Genomic DNA, 26,361 nt, shown 5'->3' with positions numbered 1-26,361 from the left:
TTGTTTCCTGCAGACTCTCTAAGAAATGTCAGTAGCTATCTAGCAATAGACTTCATCTTACTCACTTGGAGGCACATAAGTAGACATTTTAGGTCTGGAGCTGGCTCAGCAATCACCAAATTTGGAAGGGAAGCATAATTCATTGTCATACCATAGTAACCACCCATCTATGTTTTGATAATTGATATACAGTATAAAATTACCTATTATAACAAAAGTTACAAAACATAAATATTGATAATTAAAATTATGATTCGTCTATTGGTTCTTGATAAATGTCACTAGTCTTAGCAAAGGCACTAGTTTCAGTTTTTCCCTCACATGTTTCCTCTACGGGAAGTGGCATTTCTTCTGAAAAGAATAGTTAATGATGATGATGCTAGACTTTAATCAACTAACCATTATTTAAATTTACATCTTCTAATCTTCTACTCAGTTCATCTTCTTCGTTAATAGTATTATCTACATTTAAAAGCCAAGTAAGTGTTGTGACTTACATTTACACAGTTTCATTACACACCTGTGTTATTATCATCAGTTGCCACCAAACGTCTCGGAGGTTGATTACGACCTACAATGATGATTATCTACATTACTATATATCTACATAACAAACCAGCAGTAAAGTAAGCTTTTAGCTCCCTTGCTCGCCTACTCTGAGAAATATGCTCCAGAGCAGAATAAACGTCTTCCAGTCTATCTAGATTAATGTAATCACATTCACACTTGTCACACCACATATCAATAACATCGTGCAAGTATTCTTCATTTGACTTTTTCCCTTCTATTGATTTCAGCTTGTGTCTAGGAACTCTTAAAAATGTTCCAAAACGTGACCAACAGTATTCTACTTTAGACAGTTCTCTGGTCAAATCAACAAGATCTAATTCAACTTTAAAATTATGCATAAATGCTAAAACAAACATTATAATTATAATACCTTGAGCTTCTGCTGCAAAACAACCACGCAGCTTTTTAGCAAGGCCAGTTTCATGTATACACCCAAGTGATTCAAAAATTTCCTGTAAAAAATAAAGTGACCACTACCATTTAAAACATCTACTTCTACAAGTTCAGGTCAGTTCAAAAAATAACCTAAAATTTCTAATAAACCTAATAATTACACCATAATCATTGAGGGCTATTAAGAAAAAATATTATAAGAAATTTTTGTACTCTATCACTGTACATTAACAACTAATATTAGGCAAAATGTATGTGTAATAAAAAACCTATATTACACTTCTTTAAATATATATTTCAAAAAATTTCTTGGTCCTGGGGTCACGAGACTAGTTTAATTATATACAGTAATTATCCACTCTTGGTAATAATAATTAAAAAGTTTCACAATTCCTCATTAGGCAAAATTTTAAAACAACTTTGAATCACTCAAAACTTGATTTACAGTGAAAATGAATAAAAAATTGGTCACAAGAAAGAGTTCTTTGGGAGCAAAAAAGATTCAGAAACTATACAATCTTCTTTTCACCAATGAAATAGCTAGATCTACTTGTCTATTTATTAATACCTATATTTGTTCAGTGACTGCTTCTATCTTTAATGTTTCTTAACTAGTCAGACGGAGCCTGACCCTTAACAGTCATCAGGCTCCACCTGACTACATCCTAACTGCTCAAAATTGGCTATACATAATACTGCAAATCCAAGGCAGTATTGACACTTCCTTGTTCAAACTCCCCAAATATAAAAGCAAAAAAAACAATAATAGACAAACATGGCAAGACCCAGAGCACTTACTTTCCACTTATGTGGTCCATCATTTTCCATCCAGTAGCTCAGCATTTCCTGGAAACAAGCTTGTGATGTTTTATTTGATGTCTCCTCCAATTTCTTGAGCTCCGCCAGTTCCAGTCCTAACTGAACTCCAAATACTTTCCAATCAGCAGCTACAGGGCTCAACTGGCGATACAGTTCGTCTCTAATATCTATCAACAGTTTAACACGTAAATAAGCCAGCCCCCTAAATCCTAGTCTCACCTTCAAGTCTCGCCATCTTGAAGGAGTGGCTATGCCAGTGAATGATTTTAAACAAAATAACATCAATGAAACTATAGATGAAAATAACATCATTAATTCATTCTGAAATCGCTAAATTTGGAAGAAAAGTAACTCGTTGTCATACCATAGTGACCCACCCATAAAACTTTCATAGATAGAAACTTTACACAATTAACTAGCAAAACATTTATTATGATCATTAAAACTTTATTGTTGTTCTTCTATTGGGTCTTGAAATAATTGAGTGGCTGTAGAAAAGGCACCAGTTTCAGTATTCCCTTCTAATGTGGCCTGCTCTGGTTTTGAATATGCTTCAGAACGTTCAGGTACTTGATTTTGAGTAATGGAATCCACACCTACTTTTGTCTGAATAGAAGGGTTTCCACTTATTCCAGTCAAGAACTTTCCAGGATGATCATCAGATGCCTGAGTAGGCTGCTTCAAATTTTCTGGTACTCTTACGTTTCCACGATGACTTTCAGCTATTCTTTTGGCCAAGTTGATATGACCCACATGCTCCTTAGCCAGGGCAATACACAGAGCCTTCCACGATCCAATTCCCATCGTCAACCATTTTTTAATCATCTCACGGCGACAAGAAGAAGTATTACGATTATCATTCTTAATAGCTTCTAAGTCTGGTGGCTTTATTCTGAGTGCAAGACCAAGATCTTCCCAATTATTGACATGAAACACAGCTTCAACAATATCTGCCACATCATCCACCTCTAAAAATATATTCAATATTTAGATACCGTAAGTAAGGAAATTCGTGTGGCAGAAAGTTTTTGTTTTTAATTTGTGCTGTGATTTAATTTTTACTAAATAAGACTGTGTCATGCATTACTGAATGTGGCATGTAATTAATTATATGGGTGATCTAATTTTTTGCAAAAATTCTAATCCAGTAAAATTAAATGCACAGCACAGTAAAAATTCTCAGATAGACAGCATACCGTAATATTATAAACAAATTATTACATACCAGATAAAATCTTTTCATCAACACCTGTCAGCCATGTAACTGCTTGTTTCTTAGCTTGTTCTAAAAAGTAGGTAAAAGGCATTCATTATTTAAAAGCAACAAACTATTCACACCTTCAAATTGAACCAAGAAATTATCACGGACTTTCTTTGCAAGGACTCTATTATGAAGATTCTCTAATGCTTCAATAACAACTTCAATGGTGGCATCACCACTATCGTACCACCTATCCATCATGTTACTAAAAGACACGTCAGTACTTGTCTCATCTCGAAGTTCTTTCAATTTGAAAGTTGGTATGTCTAAATATTCTCCAAAAATATACCACTGATGTGTAGCCTCAACCAGCTTATTAACTAAACTAGGGGCATCCATATCCTGTGACACTATAACAAGAGAGAGAAAGGGAGGGATATGCATGTATATGAGACTTACACAGAGTATGCCACTCTTACCTACATCACCTGGTTTGTATTCTCTTTCCAAACTTCTCTTCAATCTGTTATTATTAATGCCTTCCAAAGCATCAAAAATAGACTAAAATAATGCATAAAAAGTAATTAATAATAAAATTGATTCTACACTATAAAAATTATCAGTTACATCTTCATGCTTCAGTAATTGACAATACATCAACCTTAATGTGATATATGCTTTACACATACATGTAATACTTTTAACACAACTCAATTTTGCATTTTAAAACTACATAACTACAAAATGGCACAATAATTCAGTGTTTTAGAATTTTTAATAGGACAACAAACACATTTTCGTCAGTCAAAAATTTCGTCAAAATTTTAATTTCTTGTTAAAAATTGATTTTTATCAATAAAATTTTCATCATTTCTGTTATTAATCCACATACTACATGTGTATATACCCACATAAAACAAAAATTTTGTCGGTTAAAATTTCATCTAACAAATTGGAGGAAAATTTGGAGCTGTACGGTATAAAAAGTGCAAATGAAGGTAAAGTAAGTGTGCTGCATTTTGTAAGTAAATGTTTGCATGCAATTTTATGTTTATTGTCAAAGACTTTTATTTGTCAATAACACAGCAGGACTAATCTTTCTATTGCCTTTGTGGCTAAAAAGTTGCCCTTTGAATCACAGTAATGTCTCTTTCTTGCCTAAAGGAAGGTTTACAGTTGACATAAAGCAAAAATGTCAACTTTTTATAGACCCTATAGGGCACTAACTTCTAGAAGCAATTATAGATACCGTATATGAGACATTATTCGTAATCTTCCGTATCCTATCCGCATTCTTTAATGAAAAAATTCCAAAATTCTTCTGCTGGACGGCAAAACCAATGGATAGGAGGACAAAAGCAGCTTTTGTGGACAAGTCGCTTCAAGTGCAATGAAGCTTTTTCTCAGGAGACATTCTGGGCTCTATTCTTTACCGCTACTGGCATTTATTGCCACTCAGGCAAGCTCTGGAAAACACGAAGGCCTCTTGTTCCTTGTTTCCGCATGTAGCTACACTGTATCTTGTCGTCCAAATCATGAGTGTGGGTGGATATCGTAATGCAATAATTACTTGCAGAAATTAGCACCCTATTTGTCTATAATTTGGGCAAATTTGCATCAACTTGAAAGCATTATTCGTCTCAAAAGCCCACCTAATTTTTGCTTTTACAGAGTCGCTAAAAATCATTATGCTGACCACTACCCTTGTTCAATACTTTGCATGACTATTTATCCATGACAGGGCATTATTTAGAATACATAATCAATGTACCTCCCACTTTCTGTCCTCCTCTTTATTCTGCAAAAACAATTCTATCACTCCCAGAAAGCAAACATCAGGTGGTCGTCTACCTCCTGCTTTCTCTATCTTTTTAAGTTCATCCATTTTTATCCTCATTTGAAATCCCAACTGAAACCAACGGTGTGACTCAGGCTTAAGCAACTTTTTCAGTTCCTTTAGCTGCTTCTTAGTAACTAGTAAAAATGATAGCTTACACTTACAGTTAAAGCATTTACATATATACTTGGAGTATGAGACTTTTCTTCTGTGGAACTCATTTTTGGTAGCGCAACAGCAACAGGCCAGTTATAGCTTATTAATAGCCACACCTTTTAAAATGGCAGACACCATGACGAAAACTGAAAGTAATGTACAATCAAGTTTTTCTCTTTATTTTGTGCTTGTTAATTGCAGTTTCTATAAGTGTCATTAAATTGAAGACGAAACTAAATGATATTGTACCAGACTGGATGATGTTCGGAATACAACTAGGAGTACCTATGACTAAGCTAAGGTTAGACATAGTGAGTGAACTGTGAATCTTGAATGAAATTTTTACTATTTTTATTAGATCCATTGAGTCTAGCAGATATCATTCCAGGAGTACTGATGATAAGTTTACATTGATGCTTACAAAGTGGCTTGAGATTTCAACTGATCAAACATGGTCAAACATATCAACGGCATTGGAAGCTATAGGAAACAGAAGATTAGCTTGCTCCATTAAAGACAAATATGGGGAAGGCAATGGTAAGAAATTATTATTTCAACCTATAAATATGTCCTTTTAATATACCCTGTTCCTGAAAGCTATTTTTAAAATGTAAATGATGAATAATTATGATAAATTGATATAATGGCTTCAGTCAAAATGCCATACCGTATAGCGCTTTATTTTGGCGATTTTACTGTAAAATTGTAATTGGCGGTTTTTAATTTGGCAATTTTTGTGTACACGTGCATTACTGAGCATGCGCATTAATGATTGGCAATTTTAATATTGGTGATTCTGCTTCTAAACCGCCAATCGCCACAATAAAACTCCACCAAATTAAAGCGTTATACGGTATGATAGGGCAAGTTGAACTATTTTCTCTTATTTTCTGAAAATATAAAAATAGACTGAAAATGTTTTTACCAGGGTTTCCCACAGGATTTTGGCATAGTGCTCATGTCAACAGATTTTTAATTTGTTCCAAAATTTGATAAATACGATATGCTTACTATTTTTTTAATTGCTAGAAGTTTTTAAAAAAATTGCTTTCATTTTTTATAATTGTTAAAATGTAATGTGTTTGTGTGCTGTATGTAATTTTTAAGCTCCTTCTAATAAAAAGTATTTTTTATGAATTTTTAAAGTTGCTCCAAAATCGGGCCAAAAACCCTGTTTTCTGCCAAAAATGGCTAGGAGAGAATTCATTTTTTTATTCAAATACATGTACATGTTCTTATGTTGTGTAGCAAGTTTGAGCGGGTTTTATTTTTATGAATTTTTAAGTTGCTCTGAAATCAGGCGAAAACCCTATACTATAATAGTACACGGTGTTTGGTCATATTTTGCCAAAAATTACTAAGAGAGAATTCTTCATTTTTATAGTTTTGATATATGCATGTCTTTACATTGTGTGGTAAATTTGACCTGATGCCGATCAAAATTGGATTTAAAATTTTTTAAGTTGCTAAAAATTAAGCCAAAGTCCTTGTAGGGGTCTGTGGCCAAATTTTGCCAAAAATGACTAGTAGAGAATTTTTTATTTTTTGATACATACATGTAGTACATATTCTTCCTATGTTGTGCTTAAGTTTGAGCAGGTTCTGATCAAACTTGATTTTATGATTTTTAAAATTGGTACTGTTGTTTTAAAAGCCATGTACATGTACTATTTTGTAGTGCTTGTCAGCTCATGAAGCATGCTCTTTAGCTCACTTACATGTAGCATGCCCCTATAGTCCATACTAATTTGATTGAGCCATGAACTTATAGAGCATAATTTTAAATAAATTAATTTGTGTTGTAACTTATATTTGCGTCCTTGTATAAAATGAATGTACAGGTATTGTGTACCTTTCATGCAAGCTTTATTTGTAGAGCAATAGCAATGTTTCCCAACTTGGTACTTCTAGCTTCATAGCAACTGGGCATTTTGTCATTCTTTAAAAAGGGCTAGTTTTGCATAATTGAATTTTATGTATGTGACTAATTATTAAGGTGCATAATTATTGAGGTGCTAGCAAGTCTTGGTCATTATTCACTTCTATCACTGTTGTCATTAATGCTCCTTTTTAAAATTGAATTTATTAATGAGTCAACCATGCATCTACAGTTTGTTTACATTACCACAAATAATGGTTTGATATTATCATAATTTACTTTGTGTTCAGATTTTTTGATGTACATCTAACACCTATTTGAACATAGTACAGAATAATGATTGTTTTATGTGATCTATGGTTAGTCTAAAAGGGAAAAGCAGGGCTAGCATTATACACATAATTGTTTTAATATTTTGCAATGAAGACTTACATTTTGATTGTAGACAATAGAAAGAGCCCTACATGTTTAGACTGGCATTGAGCCAATACATACCATGTACCATTTAATGCATGAAGTTGTTATATAAATGTTATGCTGATAATTAATGATTTCACCGTCACATTCATATATCCACTACTGTTTAGGTTGTGTTTTCGATGAATCTACATGTATAATCCATATTATCAAAAACAGATAAATAATTATCCACTCTTGATATTATGTAGTGTAGTTTAATACAACACTTTCCTTTTGCTGAGCAAAACTCTTTCAGATTTATGAAAATGAAATTGTTGTGCAAATAATAACTTTCGTGAATTTGCAATGTTGGCACCATGCCCGTAGTATTAATTTTTGTGGTTTGCATGCTAATCTGCATAAGTTTTGTTCCTTGAAGGTTAGCGCTATACAGTATGCTTTTCATAAATTTTGTTTTTTAATATAGTTACTGTTGATGCAACTGATTTGCAAACAATACTTAAAGAAGTAATACCAAACTGGATTCATTTTGGGCTGATGCTTGGAATACCCAAAATAGAGTTGGATATTATTGATGATCGTAATCCATACTCCCAGTATTTATTTGAGACCTTAGAGTACTGGAAAGATAATGGAGATTTTACATGGGAGACACTAATCGATGCTGTGAGAAGAATTGGCAATGAAAAGCTTGCAATGGCACTGGAAAAAGATTACATTGTACAAACATGAGACTGAACATGCTCTCCCATTTGTTATGATTTTTACTTATGTACTAGTCTAGACAAAATCCATGCAACAATTTATAATTGTGGTGTTTACAGCTTGTGAATTGTAATTGAAATGATACCTTTTATACAAAATAATTATGGTGGTCAACAATACCCAATAAATTTTGTAAAACTTATTATTTATAATAATGTGTACTACCAAAGTGATACTGTGTCATTGAAGGGGATGTTGTATGTCCTTGTGACAAAGATGTCATTGTAGGTGATGTAGCTACAGGAGTTGGTACAGTATGATGAGCAGGATAGTGTCCATATGGCACATATGCATCTGAAACTGAGAGAGACTGATGTAAAGGATTAGCACCAGGAAAATGAGGATGAATTGTGGACGGTGCCGCTTGAATGTAAGAGGAAGGATACCCACAATTAGGTAAAGGTCCAATAACAGAGGGTTGTCCTTGATTTGGCATATGTAATAAAGGTTCATCTGGAACTCCATAATGTTTGTGGTGTGAAGCCTGTGGTAAATTTTGTTGCACCACAGGAGGAACCTGCGACGAAGTAATTGCAGATGATTCATCCCCAAAACTACTCATCAGATCTGGTAGGTCATGTAATAACTCTTGTAAATGTACAGGAGACTGAGCTAAAATCGATGATGAGGACTCTTCTACCATCATGTTCTTATCAAGTGAACTATGATCCAGACTTGGCAAATTAAGGCGGGATGTGACAACAATAGGTGATGCACCAGTAGTTACAGTTGTTGAAAATGATGCAAGTGATACTTGCTTTGAAGAAAAGGATGTAGATTCACTGGGTGGATTTCCATTGATGTTACTTTTCTTAATTGAATTATCTATAAAAACTAATAGATAATACAGAGGTGTAATTTTAGTTGTACCTTTTGACAAGTTAGAATCAAATGAGAGATTTGATGGCCAAAATGCTGGTGGTGAAGGTACTTTTATAGCTGAAGCATTTGCTTCAATCTCTTGTTTCCGCTTGCTTTTCCTCCTATGCTTCGCTCTTCGGTTTTGAAACCAAACCTTTAAAAAGTATACATGCACTTATTGCAACAAATTAACTTATTCCATTACTTGAATGTGTTGTGTCGTCAAGTCAAGCTCTTCTGCTATACTTTCTCTCTCTTTTGCACTAGGAAATCTATTCTTTAAAAAGCACTCTTCTAGATAAACAAGCTGTTTAGGAGAAAACTGAGTTCTCGTCTTTTTGGGAGATAAAATATCTTTCCTTGTGACAGAGCCACATGAAGAGGGCCCAGGTGATTCTAAAAGAAATTGTCTCAAACTTAATCAACACTTTAATTCTGGACTGGTGCATATCACTACTCCACTCAAAGGACTATTCAAACCCAATTAACACTAACACTCACTCACCCCCTTCCCTTGAAGGGATATGTCTACTGCCTATGTCTCTACAAATTTCTTCTCAAATCCAAAAAAGTTGCAAGTAAATATACAATATACCAGACAACAATATACTACATGCTGACTTGCAGCATTATAAAGCTGAAATAGAATAATTATTACAAACTAAGCCCAACTATAAACAATAATTTAATCATGTATTTATCACTAATAATTATTCTTAAAATTATACATTGCACTGCGGTGCAGTGTTGGTATCTTATAATCATAAAAATCAATAAAATAAAACATTCTTACCACCTTCACTAGTGCTAGCACTTGTTAGTACAGTACTAACAACGGGGGTTTCAATGGCGCCAGTCTGTCTACTGCCTCGACCACTTGTTTCCATTGGGTGGATCTGTCCCTTAATCAGTTAATACGAGACCTTTACTTCAATATCTCTTCTTCAGAGCTAGCCCTCGTATTGCGTTGCTGACAGTTGCTCCATAATTACCTTATTATTCATAAAACACGTGCAACAAACAAGAAAACAAGTCCTTTCATGTTGCCGCCGACACTTCCTTAAAGTGCCACACCCCTGCGCTGCAGCTACGCGCACGCAAGCTATGCAGCACCATAGATATCTATGGTAGCACCCATAGATATGAATGTACAGTTTGGCAGCTTACTGTGACAGAAAATAATTGTTAGAAAGCATAGTTCTACTTGCATAGTTAGTTTCTATTAGCCTAGGCTAGCTCTGACCACGATTTTAAAATTAATTTTATAACGTTAATTTTAATCAAGTGGGCGGAGTTTTTCACGTGGTTTTTCTGGTTTCTCACAATGAAAGCCCTCATCTTGGTAGGTGGTTATGGAACGAGATTGCGTCCCCTAACTCTCTCAGTACCAAAGCCATTGGTAGAATTTGCTAATAAACCAATACTGTTACACCAAGTGGAAGCACTGGTTAAGGTCTGTGTGAACATTTAGAATCATTATGTTCCCCCCACCATGTTGTAGGCTGGTGTGAAACATATTGTTTTAGCTGTCAGTTATAGAGCAGAAATGTTAGAAAAGGAAATGAAAGCTCAAGAAGAGAGAGTAAGTGATTTACTACACATTGCAGTGATTGCACATAATGTCACTGGTCAAATTAAATGGGGGCGAGACTATAATTTGTGCTGTTGTTCTAACAATAGTCACTGTTGTAACACAACAATGTAGGCAACAATACGGTTCAAATAGATCTTAAAATTGAGCTTTTTGTTCACTTAAGTAACATACCTGTTACATTTTTGAGCATTTGAAAGATGTTGAGCCTACTCTAGGCCAATGAAGTAAAATATCAAGCATTTACATTCATTATTGTTTAATCCAGTCATTCATTTGTTCCTTAACACAACTATTTATAATTAAGAAAGTGAGTCATTATATTTGCCAAATCAATTGTTAAATAGGCATGAATTTTGTGCTGTTGTTGTGACGTAGCTGTAAAGTTCAAGTATAGATCCCCAAAATTGAGCTTTTTAGTTCTCTCAATTTTGTCTTAAGTGTACATACACTCAATTTGCATATCACAATAACAATTACAATGATATGATTTTTAAAATTAGCCATTGTTATGTACTGTATAGCTAAATGACAAAATTTTTTACAATAAAAAAGGATTGCGATAAAATTTTGCCTGACGGAACTTTAAAGCCATACAATATGGATGTTATGCACTGGCTAGTAATCCTAGTATAACTATCACATGTGTCTTAATTTTGAGGTGTATTAAATTACATTGATTTTATGGTTCAAAACAATAACATGAAGTTTAATTTTAACCTTTTTACGAAACACCCATATCCTAACTGTATTTTGTATATCTCAGTATACTTTGATTGATTAATGTTTATCTAAGTGTTTTTCAAGTTCTCCCTTACTTACAGTACTTTATGCCTCCTCAGCAATGACTTTATAATTGCATTGTGATATGTATTAGCACACTGCATTTGCATTATTAACTGTTAATGAATATGTTAGGACAAAATTACTTCACGGGGCACGATATTTTTAAATTATTAATTTTGTTGCTATGTTTGAAATTAAATTATCATAATGCTTTTACAATTTTAGCTGGGGATCAGAATATCACTCTCACATGAAGAACAACCCCTTGGAACTGGTAAGCAATATTCATTTTTTCCAATTATTGGTTTTGTTCCTGTAGCTGGACCATTGGCTCTTGCACGGGAATATTTATGTGCTGATGATGAACCATTCTTTGTTTTAAACAGTGATGTCATTTGCAATTATCCTTTTGAAGATCTTCTTCGATTTCATAAATCTCATAAAAAAGAAGGCACAATTATTGTAAGTAAGATTATGAATTTTAGACTGCAGTGTCGATAATTTTAATCAGGCATATTGCATAATACTGTAACTAATTTCAAAACTTTCCCAAGGCCTGGTTGCATGTATGTCTAACACCTGTTTGATCATGATTATTTTGTGGTTAATTTTATTTTGTTCTATGCAAACACTGTGAGTCTTTGACCTCAATGTGTTGGCATCAACCAGCAGTGTGGGTATGATTGCTATGTCTTGACACATGGCAATGACCATTCACCCACACTAGCATATCCAAGGGGAGGGGCTGAGGGGGCTTGAGCACCCCCCTCATGGCTGGGCTCAGAAAAAATTACTCAAATCCTGGACTTTTGCATCACTACCAAGCCTCTTAACAAAGGTATCTAGCCCCCCCCCCTGATCATGATTTCAGCAGTTTCCAGTGCTTTAAGGAGCGATCAGAAGTCAGAAGTACCAGTTTGGTTGAAATTATCTTGACCCCACCTGTGATCCACGAAAATGAACGAAAACACCGTTTTCCCCGCCAAAAAAGGGTGTGGTCAAAATTGTGGTACGCTTCGTGCGCCATTGACACTCTCCTTTCCTTATTTCTAGATACACCCCTGACCCATTACAAAAGCAACTGTAACTCATAATTTTAATTTATTACCATGTTATTGGCTGATACCATACACAGGGAATTTTGATAGGTGCTTATTTTCATTGCTAATAATTCTAAACAAAATTAATTCTTGATGAAAATTGATTTTGAAGATAGATGTGACCATGAGCATAGCACATGACAAATTGGCTGTTCACTTTTCTAAAGAACCTCTACAGACCTCTTTCTGATGTTATCAGTTCTGCAGCTATTAGTGATACTAATGAAGCCATCAGATTAACCGTTTTCATTTTATCGAAAATAAAACCAACGAATTTTTATTCTGAAGTCCTTTTTCCTTTCATTCCAAATGTTCTACCATCAAAAATTGCCCACTATATGGTATCGTTAATATACATGAAGCCAGAAAGAATGAAATAAACCATAGTACTGACAAGTAAACCCTTTATTTATGTTAAAACTCTAACATATTACACTTGACTGTCAGGTGGTACTTTGTGCTTTTAGGTTACAAAAGTGGAAGAACCGTCAAAGTATGGTGTAGTAGTCTATGATGAAAACTCTGGACAAATCCATCGTTTTATGGAAAAGCCAAAAGTTTTTGTTTCAAACAAGATAAATGCTGGTATGTACATATTCAACACAGACATACTAAAGAGAATACAGGTGATTATAGTCACTTTTATGTGCTCTGATTATTTATGCATCTTTAGCTTCAACCTACATCAATTGAGAAAGAAGTCTTTCCTAAAATGGCATCATCAGAACAGTTGTATGCATTCTGCCTGGAAGGTTTGTGCATCATATTTTACATTTTAGTTTCAAGCTTTTGTTTTAGAGCTTTAGGAATTTCTACCTAAAATTAAGTCCATTTGCATTTAATTGAGCCCTCATTTTCTTGCTGTAAATAGTTGACCTACAGTTCCATTGTGAAAATACACATGCAAATGCCTTCTTCTCCTTTTGCTGTATCTATTGTGATACTTTAGAAGTAGCTGTAGCTTTTTAGCTTGAGTTATAAGAATCTATGCAGAAAGTACAGTCATACCTTTCACAATACTATTGCATGGTGTAAGTTCTTGGTTGGGGTCTATAATCACTTCAGTGACCTTACCAACGAAGTTTTAAAGCCACTATTATTTGCGAGTACTAATTTTTTAATTTTTTTACAAGTGGCTTTAAAGGGATACTGTCGCCGTGTACGGATATCTGCGCACTTTTCGTAAAATTGATGACGAAATATGATTTTGGGGACCAAAAATCATATTTCGTCAAAGAAAAATGGCAGAACTTGTGCAGAAGTCTTTTTGAGCGTTTATATTGACATGCAGAAGAACAGAGAGAAGGTCCTGCTGAGGTAAGATGTCAGGTAAAGGCCAGAGAAGAGCTCAGAAAGATATGGACTCCAGCAAACACAGCTACACGGTCAAACTCACCCGTCAAAAAGACACTAGCCTGTTACGGATGGCAAACTTGATGAAGAAAAATTCAGTTAAGTGCTTACCTCTGAGTTTGGTGGAGATAAACATAAGGCATCATTTGTTGAAGTATCAGAGCTCCAGAAGCAAGAATCAGAGCAAAAACTGTTGCTATATTACAAGATATAAACCCGCAGCCATTTTTTTGTTTATAAACTTTCCGTGTACTAGCTCTTCCGTAAACTGCGCCAGTATCCCTTTAAAATTGCAAAAATTAGTACCCACATTTATTAATAAATTAGGTTTATTAATCTTTATTAATTGAAAAAGAGCAAAATTGAAAAACTAAATCAATACCATTAACAAATTGCAAATATTTGTCTGCTTAAAAATAAGTGGCCTTAAGATATTATGGCCATACAATAATAGCAGTAACATTTTACTTCATTGTAGGTTTTTGGATGGATATTGGCCAACCAAAAGATTTCATTACTGGAACTTCACTGTACCTTGATCATCTTAAGAAATCTGCACCTGATAAGTTAGCAGAAGGATCACAGTTCAAAAGCCCTGTACTAATTGTAAGATACTGTAAATCATAAACGTTATGCAGTAGAACATTTTGTCATAATTTTAGAAGGGTAGTGAGAAATTTTTGTGGATTCGTCTAAAAATCAATTTTGTGGCTTTAATTTTTGTGGTTTTTTACGGCCATCTTAAACCGTATTAAATTGATTTTTGCAGATTTTATTTTCAGGACTTTTGAAAAAACACGAATTCCAGAAAATTTTGGGCCACAAAAATTTCTTGCTATACAGTAACTTAAAACTTGGCAAATTTGGAGCAATTTGACATTGAGCATAGTTCAAAATGGTGGGTTTGCATTTCGGCAAATCAGGGCTTCATTTAGGGGGGGGCGGAGGTTTGGGAGACACTTCCCCCCCTTGATTGACTTATTAACATGAAAAATTTCATCACCACAGCAGTAAATTGTATGAGTGTTGTGAGCACGCATTGTGCATACACAATAGAAAATATTAGTGACCCCCCTTTTTTGAAATATTTTTAACCCTGCCTCCCTTGTATAAAATCCTAGATGAAGGCCTGCAAATGGATATCAGAATGCCAAATTTGCCAAAATTTTTTTCCTTGAAAATTACCATTTATTGCTAAACTTAAAATAATTTGTGTAGCTTTGGTATGTACAGTATTTTATATTTTCTGCTCAGACTCTGAATTATTTTGATGCCTTCTTTCCTACATAGGATCCTAGTGCTAAGATAGGCAAGGATTGTAAAATTGGCCCGTATGTGATAATTGGACCAGGTGTTGTCATTGAGGATGGAGTATGCATGTCTAAGACAACTGTCCTTTCTGATGCTAAAATAAAATCTCATGCATGGATACAGCAGTCTATTATAGGATGGAAATCTGTTGTAGGGAAATGGGTAATAAAATTCATGCATCAATCTACTTTATACTTGTAATATAATACGTGTTGTGCATTGGTCCAAACCTTTGTCATGCCCAGTTGTAGCAGCTTTATTCAGCACATGAATAATTATATTATTATGTTTACTCCATTCCTTTTACTGTTATTATTGCAGGTTAGAATGGAGAACACTTCAGTTTTAGGAGAAGATGTAGAAATACAAGATGAGCTACTCATTAATGGGGCAAAGATTTTACCTCACAAGTGTATAAATGCTTCTTATCCAGACCCTCAAGTTATTATGTGATGAATATTATCATTTTAAACTTTTCACAATAAATTATTTTTTTGCTAGCTGGAGCCCCACCCACCCTCTTCTGTAAATGGGATATGGAGGGCAGTGTGCAAAGAGAAGCAGTAGATCAGAGGCAAGCTTATGCCAAATACTTTCCTATTGAGATACCATTCCTTCTGTACCAGTTCTCGGAACACTTTTATCGCCTTCTGTACCAACAATATTTTTTCCAGCAACTCTCCAAGGAGGCGCTTGAGGGGGATTTAGGGGTTTTAAACACCTCCATCACTCGTCAGTGTTTGACGCAAAGCTATGTTGCTAACTACACCGGTGACGAGGAGTTTGTTCAGTTACAAGAAAGAGTTAATCGTCTAAATATGTACTCTGAGTTAACGTTCTTGGGATTTTCATTGCTAGTTGGATTAGTGTTGGGCCCATTGTCTGATATTGTAGGTAGGAAGCCAATCATGCTCACTGCAGTTGTAGGTCTGTGCTTAACTGCCCTCCTCCAGTTTGCTATCATTCATTTCTCCCTAAATGTCTATTACTATTTGTTGTGCTCTTTATTTTTCGGTGCTTCTGGTGGTTTTGCAACTGTCATGACTGTCATCGTAGCTACTGTGCATGATGTAACTCCTAACAACTCCAAGGCATTCACTATACGTATTGGGATCGTTGAGTCTTGTATAGCCATTGCAAAAGCCACTACATCAATAGCTACTAATGACTGGATTCAAAAGACAAACTGTAATTTTGAGCCTCCTGCTTGGCTAATGATTACCATCACAGCATTGGCAATGATAACTGTCATACTCATGCCAGAGTCGTTATCAAAAAAAGTCAGACTGCATAACCAGGAGCTTAGCAATAGAGGATTTAATAAAATTGTTACTGGCATCAAGCTATACGTAATGCCTTCGTACATTGGGTGTAAGAATTATTTGATATTATGGACAGCTACTATCATAATTTGTTTGGCTTCATTAGGACTTGGAGCTTCCTATAGTATCATGAATTATTTTCTACACAATGAACCTCTTCAATGGACCTATGATCGAATTGGTACATATGGTGCCATTTATTCAGCTGCCATGGGAGTGTCTCTTATAGTACTGCTACCTATTCTAGTGTTTTTGAGGCTCTCAATTTATTATATTAGTCTTATTGGAGCGATTGCTGCTGTTGTCACCAATATTTTAATTGCAAATATCAGTTCCAAATCTACTAGTGAAATGTTTGTTCGTAAGTTAATTTCTGTAATTATTGTCTTTCAAATGTACCATTTTGTAGTTGGAATATTTCAGGGGTTACTTATACTTGTTTATCCTACCATTCGATCCTGCATAGCAGAAGTTGTTGGTCCAGAAAGACAAGGTAGCTGTTTATTTATCACTGCTATTGTTTAAATTAATGCATCATTGATGAGTATAGTTACTCATGGCAGTTTATTTAAATTACCAAAGTAAAAATAATGCAGTTTCTTTATAATAAAACCCTTTAGGTTCAGCATTTTCTATTGCAACGTCATGCCAAGTGGTTGCAGGAATGGCTTCAATTGTTGCATCAAATGAGATTTATCATCCACAAGTCAGTTCCCATGCTAATGCTGGCATTGTTTTCTGGATAATGGCTGGAGCGTGGAGTCTCACCATTCCACTAATTCTGTAAAATTTTGTTATATCTCTCACACAATGTTACATGTCACCTTTGCATAGGTTACTAGCATTCAAAGACAAATTATGCAAAAATAAATCTGCACTTTTTGAAGCAGAAAAGAAGAGCTATGGAGCTGCAATACAATAAACAGATTATTAATTTTTAATTATTTTAATTTATGTTTTTATCATAGATATTAGAGTAAATGAAATTTCATGTTTTTATTCATAGACACGCCTATTAAATTTTAACCCCAAATGTTCTGTGCCAAGAGAGCTATCAAATTCAGTTGTATTTTGACCTCCTCGACTGTCGCTGGAGTTCTTGCTGGAAGAAGGTTGTGCTTAGAGCCTTCTCGCTCACTAATGAGTCTAGAATCCTTGCAGTTTGATAACCGTGTCTTGAAATCCTTACCCGTTGATGAAGAGAAGGAAAATTATGTCAGATCTGTGTCTGGTATGTTTCCTTCAGTTTTAAGTTTATATTATTATACTGGCAATGTCTTAGGAGCTTGTTACTCTTTGGTAAATCCAACTCCAGTCAAGAATCCACAGTTGGTTTCAGCTTCAGCTGATGCTCTTAATCTTCTTGGATTAGACATCAAAGAGGTATCATTGAGTAATTGAATTAAAAGTTGATGTATTACAAGTGTGTGAATGAATAATGACGCTACATTGTGACATTTATACTATGTGAGATTTGCTATTTTGTTAGGTTATGCTAGTGTGATGTCAATTTAAACTACATTCCTACATAGATTATAATTATGTACATGTACTATTGTACACATAAGCCTAATAATTATTTCAATAGCAAAACTAATGCAGAGAGTTGGACTGTATGGCGTTGAGGAACATTAAAAGTTTTGACCAAAGACCATGATACTCCATTTTTTATAATTACCGTAATTTGCCTTTTTTTCGTATAAAAATTTTTCGTTTCAGAAAAATTCAAGTGGAAATATTTTCGTCTTCTCATAGTGTACGAAAATTTTTACAGTCTGAAAATTTAGCTTCTCTTGCATATACCTTGTCCTTTACCTACTGGTAACAAGGCAGCTATAGCAGTGTTTATAATTCTTGAGATAAGAGATTCTTGACCTGGCTGTTCCCCCGACATTACTAGTATATGGATAGTACTGGAGATGCAGCAATGACCAATTTACGGATAATAAACGGAAAATTAAATGGCTACTTTTGTCACATGGTGGACCGTTTTATTTTATAACTCAGTAGTGAAGCAACTGATTGAAGTACAGCAAGCACCAGTGGATAGAGCAAGGTTAGAGCTGCAAGAAGATACCTACTTATCAGGCCTTACCTTAGTCTTTCTTTGATGAATTAGGTCACAAATTTTGGTTGCTCAAAAATTTTCGATTGAAATATTTTCGTCATTTTAGGACCATACGAAAATATTTCCACAACGAAAAAAAGGCAAATTACGGTATTATAGCAATGCGTATCAGGGCTTCCCACAGCATAGTACTCATGTAATTTTGCAATTTCTTGTCAGTGAGTCAAGTTGCTTAAAAATTGGGCAAACAAAGACCCTTTACTGTAGTACTGGTTATTTTGACAAAAATTGTATATAGAGAATTCTCCATTTTTAGAATTTTACATGTTTTAATGTTGTATATCAAGTTTGAACTGATTCCGATCAAAATTAATTTTTTATGAATTTTTAAAAATGCCTCAAAACCTGGCAAAAACCCTGTACAGCAATCATGCTGTTGAAATCAAACCCAGCCCTGTTTTGATTAATATACTTGTTGTTACATGTTTGTTGTGTAGAAAATTCGAGCTGAATTTGATCAAAATTGGATCTTTTATGGATTTTAAAAGTTGTTCCAAATGTATTATAGTGCTTTTCAGCTCATGAAGCATGCTGTTTAGCTCACCTAGCATGCTTTGTGGGAAAAACTGTTTGCTGTATATTAACTAATTCCGCTGCAAAGTGTAAACTACTATAGTATAACCTCGATTATCCGGACCCCTTTGTCCATCAAGTGGTCTGAAGGGGTCCGGATAAGTGAAAAGTCCGGATAATTGAAATGACCTTTAAAACCTTTATATACTTACTCCAAAGAAAAGCTAGAGCCTTAATCAGCCATAAGGAGGCTAAATCCAAGCCTTGTTACTAGTAGAAAGTAAGGCTGAAACGAATAGTATTTTCACTATTCGAATAATTGGCATGTTAAACGAACGAATATTCGAATAATTGAACTGTTTTTGCTGAATGATTATCAACTACCTTTTTGATGTTAAACTTTTCAAAATGATGCCAAACAGGGCTTCTTAGAGATTGAGAACCACTTTCCCTGGCCACAGCATCAGTATTTAGCAAGTTGGTAAGTAAACAGACCAAGAAAAAGACTAAGAAAGCAGCCTGTGCAGGTGACACGCGGTGGGCGTGGTCGTTAATTATTGCAATAACCATTAATATTAAATTATGCGAATAGTTCGAATAGCAAAAAAACTATTCGAATATTGCTATAACGAACGAATATTCGAATATCTCACTATTCGTTTCAGCCCTAGTAGAAAGCCATTAATCAGCAGCATTCCAGTGCTAAACAAGCTACTCTGTGTAGAAAGCAGCCATTTTATAATACCATATACTCTAATTAAGTGAATTTAAAGCACCACGTGGTCACTTCCGGTCATGATTTCAGAGTCCGGATAATTGAGGATCCGGATAATCGAGGTCCGGATAATCGAGGTTATACTGTATTATAGTTGATAGTTTTTCATTCTCCATATTGATTGAACTTAGCTGCACTTGTTGCAGGTTGAAAGTGAGAGATGTTGTCGAATTAGCTTATTCATGAAATTAAAACCGGCTATTGGCAGCTAAGTCTTTTGTTAATTATTTAACTACAGAGTCCATCACGACAAATTTTTACTCTCCTCTCTCCTTAATTTTTTTTTAATTGTTCTAGATACAGAGACCAGAGTTTATTGAATACTTCAGTGGCAATAAAGTCATACCTGGATCTGAACCAGCAGCTCACTGCTACTGTGGTCATCAGTTTGGTCACTTTTCTGGCCAACTGGGAGATGGATGTGCTCTGTTAGATTATGAGCCATGTTGTGTTTACTCTATTGCTTATATTATAGATATCTTGGTGAAGTGATTAATAGCAATGGAGAACGTTGGGAACTACAACTAAAAGGATCTGGTAAGACTCCTTACTCAAGGCATGCTGATGGCAGGAAAGTGTTGCGCTCAAGTATCAGAGAGTTTCTTTGTTCTGAAGTTTGTGATACACTTATGTGTATTGTCAGTATTAATGATATCTTCTATAGGCAATGCATTATCTTGGCATTCCAACTACACGAGGTAATGTACACGTACATGTACATGTACATCAATCACAGTCATCATCATCATTATTATTATTGTGTTAAAGCTGGTTCATGTATCACGTCTGAGTCACTAGTCGCAAGAGACATATTTTACAATGGAAATGTAATTCAAGAACAGGCTACAGTTATATCACGGATAGCTCCAACCTTTATAAGGTTAATAAGTATATGATAGATACTTTTGATTTATGTTAATAATGTATTGCAGACCTGAGATCAATTACAACTGTAATGGTAATTAGAGGCTCAATTATAATTACATAGTTGATTGTAATTGTAATTTAAATGTAATTGACATTTTATTGAACTTGAATTGTCCTAGTGTACTAAGACTGACTACCAACTCAATAGAGACACTCTAAAAATGCTCTCAATCCATATGTACCTTTCCTTTAGTAGCCACTTCATATTACATGATCATATGTACATGCACCATACACATGTAGATGGAAGTGTGACATTCATGGTTTCCTAGTATACTATATAGCGAGTTTATTTTAAGGATAATAATTTTTGCAAATGGCCTGTATCCAGAGGTTCACGGACTTAATTTTTGCAAATTGCCACTTTTCTGCCATTTTGCACTGTATTAAATTGATTTTCAAGGAATTTAATTTCACAATTTTTCAAAAATCTGTGAAATTTTTTATCCTTGAAATAAACCCGCTATACAGTAGTAATCAGCTTCTTGCCATCTCATTAAATGTGCTATTTAGCTTGTTCAGTAGAGCTTTTTATAAAACCCTGATCCATGGGATTTGGTCAAAAAATGGCTAGGAAAGAATTCTAAAGTTTTATAATTTTTTTATGATGCATATGTACATGTATATACAGTGTACATATTTGATGTATCAAAATTGGATTTTTTTATGAATTTTAAAATTATAGACAATGTATTGCTTCTAAGCTCATAGCGCACTTTGTGCTTTATGCAGCTGAACTGTCATTTTTAAAAGCAAGCCATGTTTCTGGTTCATGCAATAACATATCAAAGTAGTATTTTTTAATTTAAATACTTCAACATGGCATAATTGTAATTCTGATTGAGTCTATTTTTACAGAAGGAGTGTAATTAAATGTGTAATTGTCTAATTGACCCAGGTGAATAATTAGGAAATAACATTTTGTACGTGCATACACTAATCATGTGTTACACTATGTGTTATCTAATATTATGCAATACATGTACGTGTTACCTTATGTGATCCATGCTATGTTACTATATTCAGAACAACAGAGTCTGTTTAGCTCTAAATTCATTTATTATAATACATGTACATGTGGGATCAATACATTACAGTATGTGTGTGGCTGGCTGTGTTATAGACAATGTGTATTGTGTATTTTTCTGTTTAACTGAAAAAGACAAAATGGTTTGTGCCAATAAATTTTCATTGGATCATAGCAATAAACCAGTACAATTATTTTTTAATATTTGACAGGTTTGGCTCATTTGAGATCTTTAAAACTCGTGATGCAACAACTGGTAGGATTGGCCCTAGTGTTGGTCGTGATGATATCTTTCATCTTCTCTTGGATTATGTAACGGAACACTTTTATCCTGAGGTACATTTGTATGTGTAGCTGTGTAATGTGTGTACATGTACTTACATTATATCAACATGTATTTGTAGATTTATAAATCACATTTGGATGACATTGAAGCTAGAACAGCAGGTTTCTTTAATGAAATATGCCGTCTTACTGGTCGCCTTGTTGCCATGTGGCAGTGTGTGGGGTTTTGTCATGGGTGAGCTGCCCTCTAATTATATTGTGATTTAATTGTCTTTTTAAAGTGTTCTTAATACGGACAATATGAGTATAGTTGGAGTGACTATTGATTATGGACCTTTTGGGTTTTTAGATCGATATGATCCAGCTCATATTTGTAATAAATCTGGTTAGTTTATTCAGTGCTTTGATTGTGTTTAATATGTCTTGTTTTTGAAGATGATGGTGGAAGATATGCCTTCAGTAAGCAGCCATCTGTATGTAAATGGAACCTGAGGAAGCTGTCAGAGGCTCTGTCTCCTTGTTTGTCTACAGAGAAAGCTGATGAAGGGCTAGAACTGTAAGAAAACTTCTTTATCTGTTAGCACTTGTTGAATTACTAAGCAGATATGAAATGGAGTTTCAACAAACTTATTTGTCAAAGATTAGAGAAAAGCTAGGCCTTGTTAATAAAGCTTTTCCAGAAGATAGGTGAGTGTGGTTTAGATTTTTTTTTAATTTAGATATCACATTAAATTATTTTGTTAGTGATCTTGTTGAGCAGTTCCTTGATACTCTGCATGAAACTGGGTGCGACTTCACTAATGGCTTTAGAAAATTGAACAAAGTTGTCTTGAGTCATTTGAATGATCCAGGGTAATACATTACAAATATGGCAATTTTTTATTTCATCATTAAAGACACTTAGAAATGGTATGTGATTCTTTGTTGGATGAGTGTGCCACTCCTGACGAGCTTGTGAAGTCCTTTAAACCCATCATGCCCATCCAGTTAGTTTTTTCTGATCTACATTAGGCCTAATTGTATTACTTTTCAGTCAATTAATGATGTTTGCTTCACTTGGTGAGCAGTCTCCTATGATCCTTATGTCATTGGGTTTATCACCTGAAATGATTAAAAATGAATTGACAAAGATTAATAACATGGAGAAAGTAAAAGTATGTCTCTATTATTTATTATACTTTAAAGTGATAGATATTGTGTAATTAGAAAACTACAGTTGAAGAAAAAAGAAAGACAGATAGAGAAACATGGCTGACATGGCTTGCACTGTACAGGAGTCGACTTGGTAGAGAATATACTGATGATATGGAGATAGATAAAGTAAGGAGCTTACATCATTTTTTTTGTTAATCTATTGTTATCATTTTGCATGTAGCTACAAGAGAAAAGAGTTGAAGTTATGAATAATGCTAATCCTAGGTTTGCAATGACTTGACTGCACTGTGTTACTGAATCTTTTAGGTTTGTACTGAGGAACCATATTGCCCAAAGTGCTATTTCATTGGCTGAAGATGGAGACTTTTCTGAGGTAGTAAAATTAATTCAATGTAGTGTCAACAACTGGTTAAACTTTTGTTTTGGAGCTTTTACTTGTTTTGAGCAGCCATTTTGTGAATGCATGACTTTGTGGGATATTTTATACCGTATCATTGAAGATATAGTTTATCATATTTCAACCACAAACTAGTAATATGTAGTAGTAATAACAATTAATAGTATAGAATACAGGACACTAGTGAAATTAGTATTGCATTAGCAAACACATGTACATTTACATGTTCATATGTGTACATTGCATGGTTTCCTACATTATTTGGCATAGTGCTCAGTTTATTGTCCGTAGGGTTTTAAAGTTGCTCAAAAATTTAACAAAATGCCCCGTAATGGTATTTTGTCTAATTTCATCAAACATGGCAAAGATAGATTCTTAATTATTACATTTTCTGATACAAATATATGTTCTTCAGAGCCTGAAATTGCCTAATTTGACATGCCATTTTTTATGAAACTTTCTGGAATAAAATGTCAAGTTGCTCAAAAATTAGAGTTTCTTGACAAAAATCACAAGGAGAGAATTATAATTTTTTGATATGTGTACATTACATGTTCTTTTGTTGTGTAGAAAAGTTGAGCTGATTCCAGTCAAATTGGATTTTTTGTGAATTTTGAAATTGCTTCAATTTATAGTGCTTGTCATGAAGCATGCTGTTAGCTCACTTAGTATATTTTGTGGCAAATCTGCAGTCACATATGATTAATTGGTTATTTGCTTTTATAATTAATCAGAGTTTGTATCATTATTTCAAAAAATAATTTTGTTTTGATAAAATGGTAGAAATTACATTTTCTGATTTACATGACGTTTTTATGATACTTGTACATAGAAATTATTTTTGAGCTGATTTTAATGAAAATTAGATTTTTAAATGAAGTTACTCTCACCAATTGATAATGTCATAATAATTAGTTACACCACACCCAACCCATCTTAACTACATACAGTTCCAATAAATTATTATTATTTTTATTCCAGTTAATAGCATAATAATAATAATTGCTTTTCTCTACAGGTTAATAAAGTGTTGCAGTTACTTCAGAAACCGTATGATGATGAATCAGCACCAGCCGTGGATGAAGCTGCTTCTTCTCTAAATATAGAAATGAGCAAATATTTCTGTCGTCCACCAGACACCGCCTTGAGTTTGAGTGTCACTTGATCATCTTAAAAACATGTATGTTTCTTTTGAAATTAAACAATTTGCATATAATACATGTACATGTACATGTAGATCTCAGCTTTATCTATTTTAATTGATGTTAGCTATTTATTTGACTAGTTCACACCATACTGTATTTTTTGTTTTAATTAGCAGGTACAATCCTAGTGGGAGAATGAAGTATTATTATTGATGATGGACTAACTCCAACTCCAAAAACTATGGAAGAGCTAGTCTTGATGCACTCATTCCTCCTCTGGTAATAAACGCTTGATTTCATTATAAAGATGTCAAACTGCTATTATAACAATAATAAAGTTGTATTTTTTAATTTATAAAAAAGATTAGATAGCAATGTCTTCATATTCTGAGAGTGATATTGCCTGATCCACAGATGGTAATGGAAAGTCATGTTCCTCTTGTCCTATTAGCCAGTATGATTCTATTGGTTTTTGTCCACTCCAAGTCATGAAATCAGGGCATCTCTCGAAAATATAGCCACCAATGTCATTAAGTAACTCCCAGGATTGTTTACTGACACGAATCTGCAGAGCAAGACCAGTTGTGCACAACTTCTTTGTCATGTTTAAAGCTGGACCAAACAGTTTGTAATGAGCCATATGCTGTGTACCAACTGTAGTTTGTAGATTAACAATACCAGCTGAGCAAGGGCCAGAATGTATAGCTACACGAAGCTGGAGTTGCTTGTTCTTCAATGAGGGGACTGAAACAACTCCTGACAAACTCATTAGCTTTAATGTTCCTGTTGCAATCAGTCCAGCATAGCTAGCAGCTGTTGCTGGAGACTTATTTGTGTCTCTCATTGAAGATGGTGTTGTAGAGTATGCATCATATCCTAGACTGTCCAATTGTGAAGGAGTTGTGATACGACTAGTAATAACAGGATCCTTATTTAGAGTGTTAGCTGGCTGATCAACTAGTCCACTAGCAGCAATGCATCCATCTGTAAAGCGTTCCATTATGAATATGTTCTCATCTTTAAAAGCTTCATCAATAATAGCTTGTATTCTATCAATAATTGCAACTGCCTCATGTGGTTTCAAAAGGCAAGTCAAATTGGCAAACCCTACAACATCACTATAAACAGAGCTTTAATTTAACTGTTCCATTAGCTATTGCTTACCATTGAGCCAAAGTTACCATTGCATAGCTTTTGCTTAGGTTTGAATATGTCTTGGAATCAGCAGTTGGATCACTTATAAGTGTTAGTGGTAGATCACCTACATTATGCATGTACAAACTTATATTATTATGTGTAATCTAATTAAACTAACAAAATAACAGAGCCAGATTCTTTTGTTGTTCATCTTGTAATCTTCCTGTTCTTTCGGCTAGCTCCATTTCCTGTCTGCAAAGGTTGTCTCTGAGGTCATGAACTTCACTCCTCAGTTTGGCTAGTTCTTCGTTGTGCAGTCGCTCCTTCTCCGCTTCGACTCGATCGTGGAGAATCTGATTGTAGAATGATTATTGAATAAAAGAATTCTAATACCTGATTATTGACATCTTTCTCCACTAGCCTTTCCACTAATCTTGATCTGTTTGCTCCCATTGTTGTGGGTGGGGCTGTTAGATCTGCATGTTACCATAGTAACGATTTTTTAATC

General features: G+C 34.4%; 8 protein-coding genes across 11 annotated transcripts; 4 read left to right on the top strand and 4 right to left on the bottom strand.

Moving 5' to 3' along the window:
* Positions 1 to 187: 187 nt before the first annotated feature.
* Positions 188 to 2,085, bottom strand: LOC109593816 (uncharacterized). Of its 2 annotated transcripts, none has more exons than XM_020008915.1 (7): positions 2,002 to 2,085; positions 1,762 to 1,949; positions 941 to 1,022; positions 617 to 892; positions 521 to 571; positions 400 to 462; positions 188 to 351 (listed from the first exon to the last, which is right to left on the bottom strand). In XM_020008915.1, exons 1-7 carry the CDS (start codon positions 2,015 to 2,017, stop codon positions 248 to 250), a joined length of 780 nt encoding a protein of 259 aa, XP_019864474.1. In that variant the 5' UTR covers positions 2,018 to 2,085; the 3' UTR covers positions 188 to 247. The 2 variants fall into 2 exon arrangements, with proteins under 2 accessions (XP_019864474.1, XP_019864475.1); XM_020008916.1 differs by having other exon boundaries at positions 188 to 348.
* Positions 2,086 to 2,143: 58 nt separating this feature from the next.
* LOC109593815 (uncharacterized) lies at positions 2,144 to 4,974 on the bottom strand. Its single transcript, XM_020008914.1, has 5 exons — positions 4,755 to 4,974; positions 3,463 to 3,544; positions 3,121 to 3,393; positions 3,008 to 3,067; positions 2,144 to 2,750 (listed from the first exon to the last, which is right to left on the bottom strand). The coding sequence occupies exons 1-5, from the start codon at positions 4,878 to 4,880 to the stop codon at positions 2,230 to 2,232; spliced, it is 1,062 nt and encodes a 353-aa protein (XP_019864473.1). The 5' UTR covers positions 4,881 to 4,974; the 3' UTR covers positions 2,144 to 2,229.
* A 112-nt stretch (positions 4,975 to 5,086) lies between these two features.
* Positions 5,087 to 8,027, top strand: LOC109593814 (uncharacterized). The gene is made up of 4 exons (XM_020008913.1): positions 5,087 to 5,128; positions 5,178 to 5,277; positions 5,335 to 5,513; positions 7,742 to 8,027. The coding sequence occupies exons 1-4, from the start codon at positions 5,101 to 5,103 to the stop codon at positions 8,005 to 8,007; spliced, it is 573 nt and encodes a 190-aa protein (XP_019864472.1). The 5' UTR covers positions 5,087 to 5,100; the 3' UTR covers positions 8,008 to 8,027.
* Positions 7,952 to 9,918, bottom strand: LOC105316660 (homeobox protein ceh-8-like). 2 transcript variants are annotated; one of them, XM_011411726.2, is made up of 4 exons: positions 9,695 to 9,918; positions 9,107 to 9,297; positions 8,911 to 9,055; positions 7,952 to 8,865 (listed from the first exon to the last, which is right to left on the bottom strand). In XM_011411726.2, the coding sequence occupies exons 1-4, from the start codon at positions 9,786 to 9,788 to the stop codon at positions 8,183 to 8,185; spliced, it is 1,113 nt and encodes a 370-aa protein (XP_011410028.1). In that variant the 5' UTR covers positions 9,789 to 9,918; the 3' UTR covers positions 7,952 to 8,182. The 2 variants fall into 2 exon arrangements, with proteins under 2 accessions (XP_011410028.1, XP_019864471.1); XM_020008912.1 differs by having other exon boundaries at positions 9,698 to 9,918.
* A 272-nt stretch (positions 9,919 to 10,190) lies between these two features.
* Positions 10,191 to 15,559, top strand: LOC100635097 (mannose-1-phosphate guanyltransferase beta-A-like). Its single transcript, XM_003383938.3, has 9 exons — positions 10,191 to 10,354; positions 10,403 to 10,483; positions 11,504 to 11,552; positions 11,598 to 11,740; positions 12,846 to 13,004; positions 13,052 to 13,130; positions 14,210 to 14,337; positions 15,022 to 15,204; positions 15,364 to 15,559. Exons 1-9 carry the CDS (start codon positions 10,226 to 10,228, stop codon positions 15,493 to 15,495), a joined length of 1,083 nt encoding a protein of 360 aa, XP_003383986.1. The 5' UTR covers positions 10,191 to 10,225; the 3' UTR covers positions 15,496 to 15,559.
* Positions 15,560 to 15,562: 3 nt separating this feature from the next.
* On the top strand, positions 15,563 to 17,298 carry LOC105316659 (proton-coupled folate transporter-like). The gene is made up of 4 exons (XM_011411725.2): positions 15,563 to 16,725; positions 16,774 to 16,857; positions 16,985 to 17,147; positions 17,199 to 17,298. The coding sequence occupies exons 1-4, from the start codon at positions 15,579 to 15,581 to the stop codon at positions 17,284 to 17,286; spliced, it is 1,482 nt and encodes a 493-aa protein (XP_011410027.1). The 5' UTR covers positions 15,563 to 15,578; the 3' UTR covers positions 17,287 to 17,298.
* Positions 17,299 to 17,388: 90 nt separating this feature from the next.
* On the top strand, positions 17,389 to 25,109 carry LOC100636737 (selenoprotein O-like). Of its 2 annotated transcripts, none has more exons than XM_020008909.1 (19): positions 17,389 to 17,595; positions 17,647 to 17,747; positions 20,078 to 20,208; positions 20,256 to 20,394; positions 20,445 to 20,478; positions 20,549 to 20,660; positions 21,947 to 22,070; positions 22,139 to 22,254; positions 22,301 to 22,404; positions 22,455 to 22,575; positions 22,623 to 22,706; positions 22,764 to 22,871; positions 22,916 to 23,005; positions 23,053 to 23,173; positions 23,226 to 23,339; positions 23,395 to 23,438; positions 23,481 to 23,547; positions 24,590 to 24,751; positions 24,893 to 25,109. In XM_020008909.1, exons 1-18 carry the CDS (start codon positions 17,397 to 17,399, stop codon positions 24,734 to 24,736), a joined length of 1,956 nt encoding a protein of 651 aa, XP_019864468.1. In that variant the 5' UTR covers positions 17,389 to 17,396; the 3' UTR covers positions 24,737 to 24,751; positions 24,893 to 25,109. The 2 variants fall into 2 exon arrangements, with proteins under 2 accessions (XP_019864468.1, XP_019864467.1); XM_020008908.1 differs by having other exon boundaries at positions 24,890 to 25,109.
* On the bottom strand, positions 25,011 to 26,346 carry LOC109593812 (speract receptor-like). Its single transcript, XM_020008910.1, has 4 exons — positions 26,247 to 26,346; positions 26,032 to 26,206; positions 25,881 to 25,977; positions 25,011 to 25,834 (listed from the first exon to the last, which is right to left on the bottom strand). Exons 1-4 carry the CDS (start codon positions 26,304 to 26,306, stop codon positions 25,081 to 25,083), a joined length of 1,086 nt encoding a protein of 361 aa, XP_019864469.1. The 5' UTR covers positions 26,307 to 26,346; the 3' UTR covers positions 25,011 to 25,080.
* Positions 26,347 to 26,361: the final 15 nt, after the last annotated feature.

The sequence above is a fragment of the Amphimedon queenslandica genome, unplaced genomic scaffold (assembly GCF_000090795.2).
Source record: "Amphimedon queenslandica unplaced genomic scaffold, v1.1 AMPQUscaffold_13504, whole genome shotgun sequence".
Taxonomy (NCBI): Eukaryota; Metazoa; Porifera; class Demospongiae; order Haplosclerida; family Niphatidae; genus Amphimedon; species Amphimedon queenslandica.
This window is presented reverse-complemented; position numbering and strand designations above follow the sequence as displayed.

Bases quoted from the DNA above. Each gene is read 5' to 3' on its own strand.
- LOC105316659 (XM_011411725.2), top strand. From the start codon at position 15,579: ATGGAGGGCAGTGTGCAAAGAGAAGCAGTAGATCAGAGGCAAGCTTAT. The intron at 16,726-16,773 runs GTAAGTTAATTT...ACCATTTTGTAG, and splicing joins TACTAGTGAAATGTTTGTTC to TTGGAATATTTCAGGGGTTA. The intron at 16,858-16,984 runs GTAGCTGTTTAT...AAAACCCTTTAG, and splicing joins TGTTGGTCCAGAAAGACAAG to GTTCAGCATTTTCTATTGCA.
- LOC109593815 (XM_020008914.1), bottom strand. From the start codon at position 4,880: ATGAGGATAAAAATGGATGAACTTAAAAAGATAGAGAAAGCAGGAGGT. The intron at 3,394-3,462 runs GTAAGAGTGGCA...CTCTTGTTATAG, and splicing joins ATACAAACCAGGTGATGTAG to TGTCACAGGATATGGATGCC. The intron at 2,751-3,007 runs GTATGTAATAAT...ATATATTTTTAG, and splicing joins TGATGAAAAGATTTTATCTG to AGGTGGATGATGTGGCAGAT.
- LOC105316660 (XM_011411726.2), bottom strand. From the start codon at position 9,788: ATGGAAACAAGTGGTCGAGGCAGTAGACAGACTGGCGCCATTGAAACC. The intron at 9,298-9,694 runs GTAAGAATGTTT...AATTTCTTTTAG, and splicing joins TGCTAGCACTAGTGAAGGTG to AATCACCTGGGCCCTCTTCA. The intron at 8,866-8,910 runs GTACAACTAAAA...TAGTTTTTATAG, and splicing joins TGATTCTAACTTGTCAAAAG to ATAATTCAATTAAGAAAAGT.
- LOC109593812 (XM_020008910.1), bottom strand. From the start codon at position 26,306: ATGGGAGCAAACAGATCAAGATTAGTGGAAAGGCTAGTGGAGAAAGAT. The intron at 26,207-26,246 runs GTATTAGAATTC...TTCTACAATCAG, and splicing joins AGAAAGATGTCAATAATCAG to ATTCTCCACGATCGAGTCGA. The intron at 25,835-25,880 runs GTAAGCAATAGC...CTCTGTTTATAG, and splicing joins ATGGTAACTTTGGCTCAATG to TGATGTTGTAGGGTTTGCCA.
- LOC100635097 (XM_003383938.3), top strand. From the start codon at position 10,226: ATGAAAGCCCTCATCTTGGTAGGTGGTTATGGAACGAGATTGCGTCCC. The intron at 10,355-10,402 runs GTCTGTGTGAAC...ACCATGTTGTAG, and splicing joins AAGTGGAAGCACTGGTTAAG to GCTGGTGTGAAACATATTGT. The intron at 10,484-11,503 runs GTAAGTGATTTA...TTACAATTTTAG, and splicing joins TGAAAGCTCAAGAAGAGAGA to CTGGGGATCAGAATATCACT.
- LOC109593814 (XM_020008913.1), top strand. From the start codon at position 5,101: ATGGCAGACACCATGACGAAAACTGAAA. The intron at 5,129-5,177 runs GTAATGTACAAT...TGTTAATTGCAG, and splicing joins CACCATGACGAAAACTGAAA to TTTCTATAAGTGTCATTAAA. The intron at 5,278-5,334 runs GTTAGACATAGT...TATTTTTATTAG, and splicing joins GTACCTATGACTAAGCTAAG to ATCCATTGAGTCTAGCAGAT.
- LOC100636737 (XM_020008909.1), top strand. From the start codon at position 17,397: ATGTTCTGTGCCAAGAGAGCTATCAAATTCAGTTGTATTTTGACCTCC. The intron at 22,405-22,454 runs GTTAGTTTATTC...TTGTTTTTGAAG, and splicing joins TCATATTTGTAATAAATCTG to ATGATGGTGGAAGATATGCC. The intron at 23,548-24,589 runs GTAGTAAAATTA...TTTTCTCTACAG, and splicing joins AAGATGGAGACTTTTCTGAG to GTTAATAAAGTGTTGCAGTT.
- LOC109593816 (XM_020008915.1), bottom strand. The intron at 1,023-1,761 runs GTAAGTGCTCTG...TATTTTTTACAG, and splicing joins ATGGACCACATAAGTGGAAA to GAAATTTTTGAATCACTTGG. The intron at 463-520 runs GTGTGTAATGAA...TTTTAAATGTAG, and splicing joins AACTGATGATAATAACACAG to ATAATACTATTAACGAAGAA.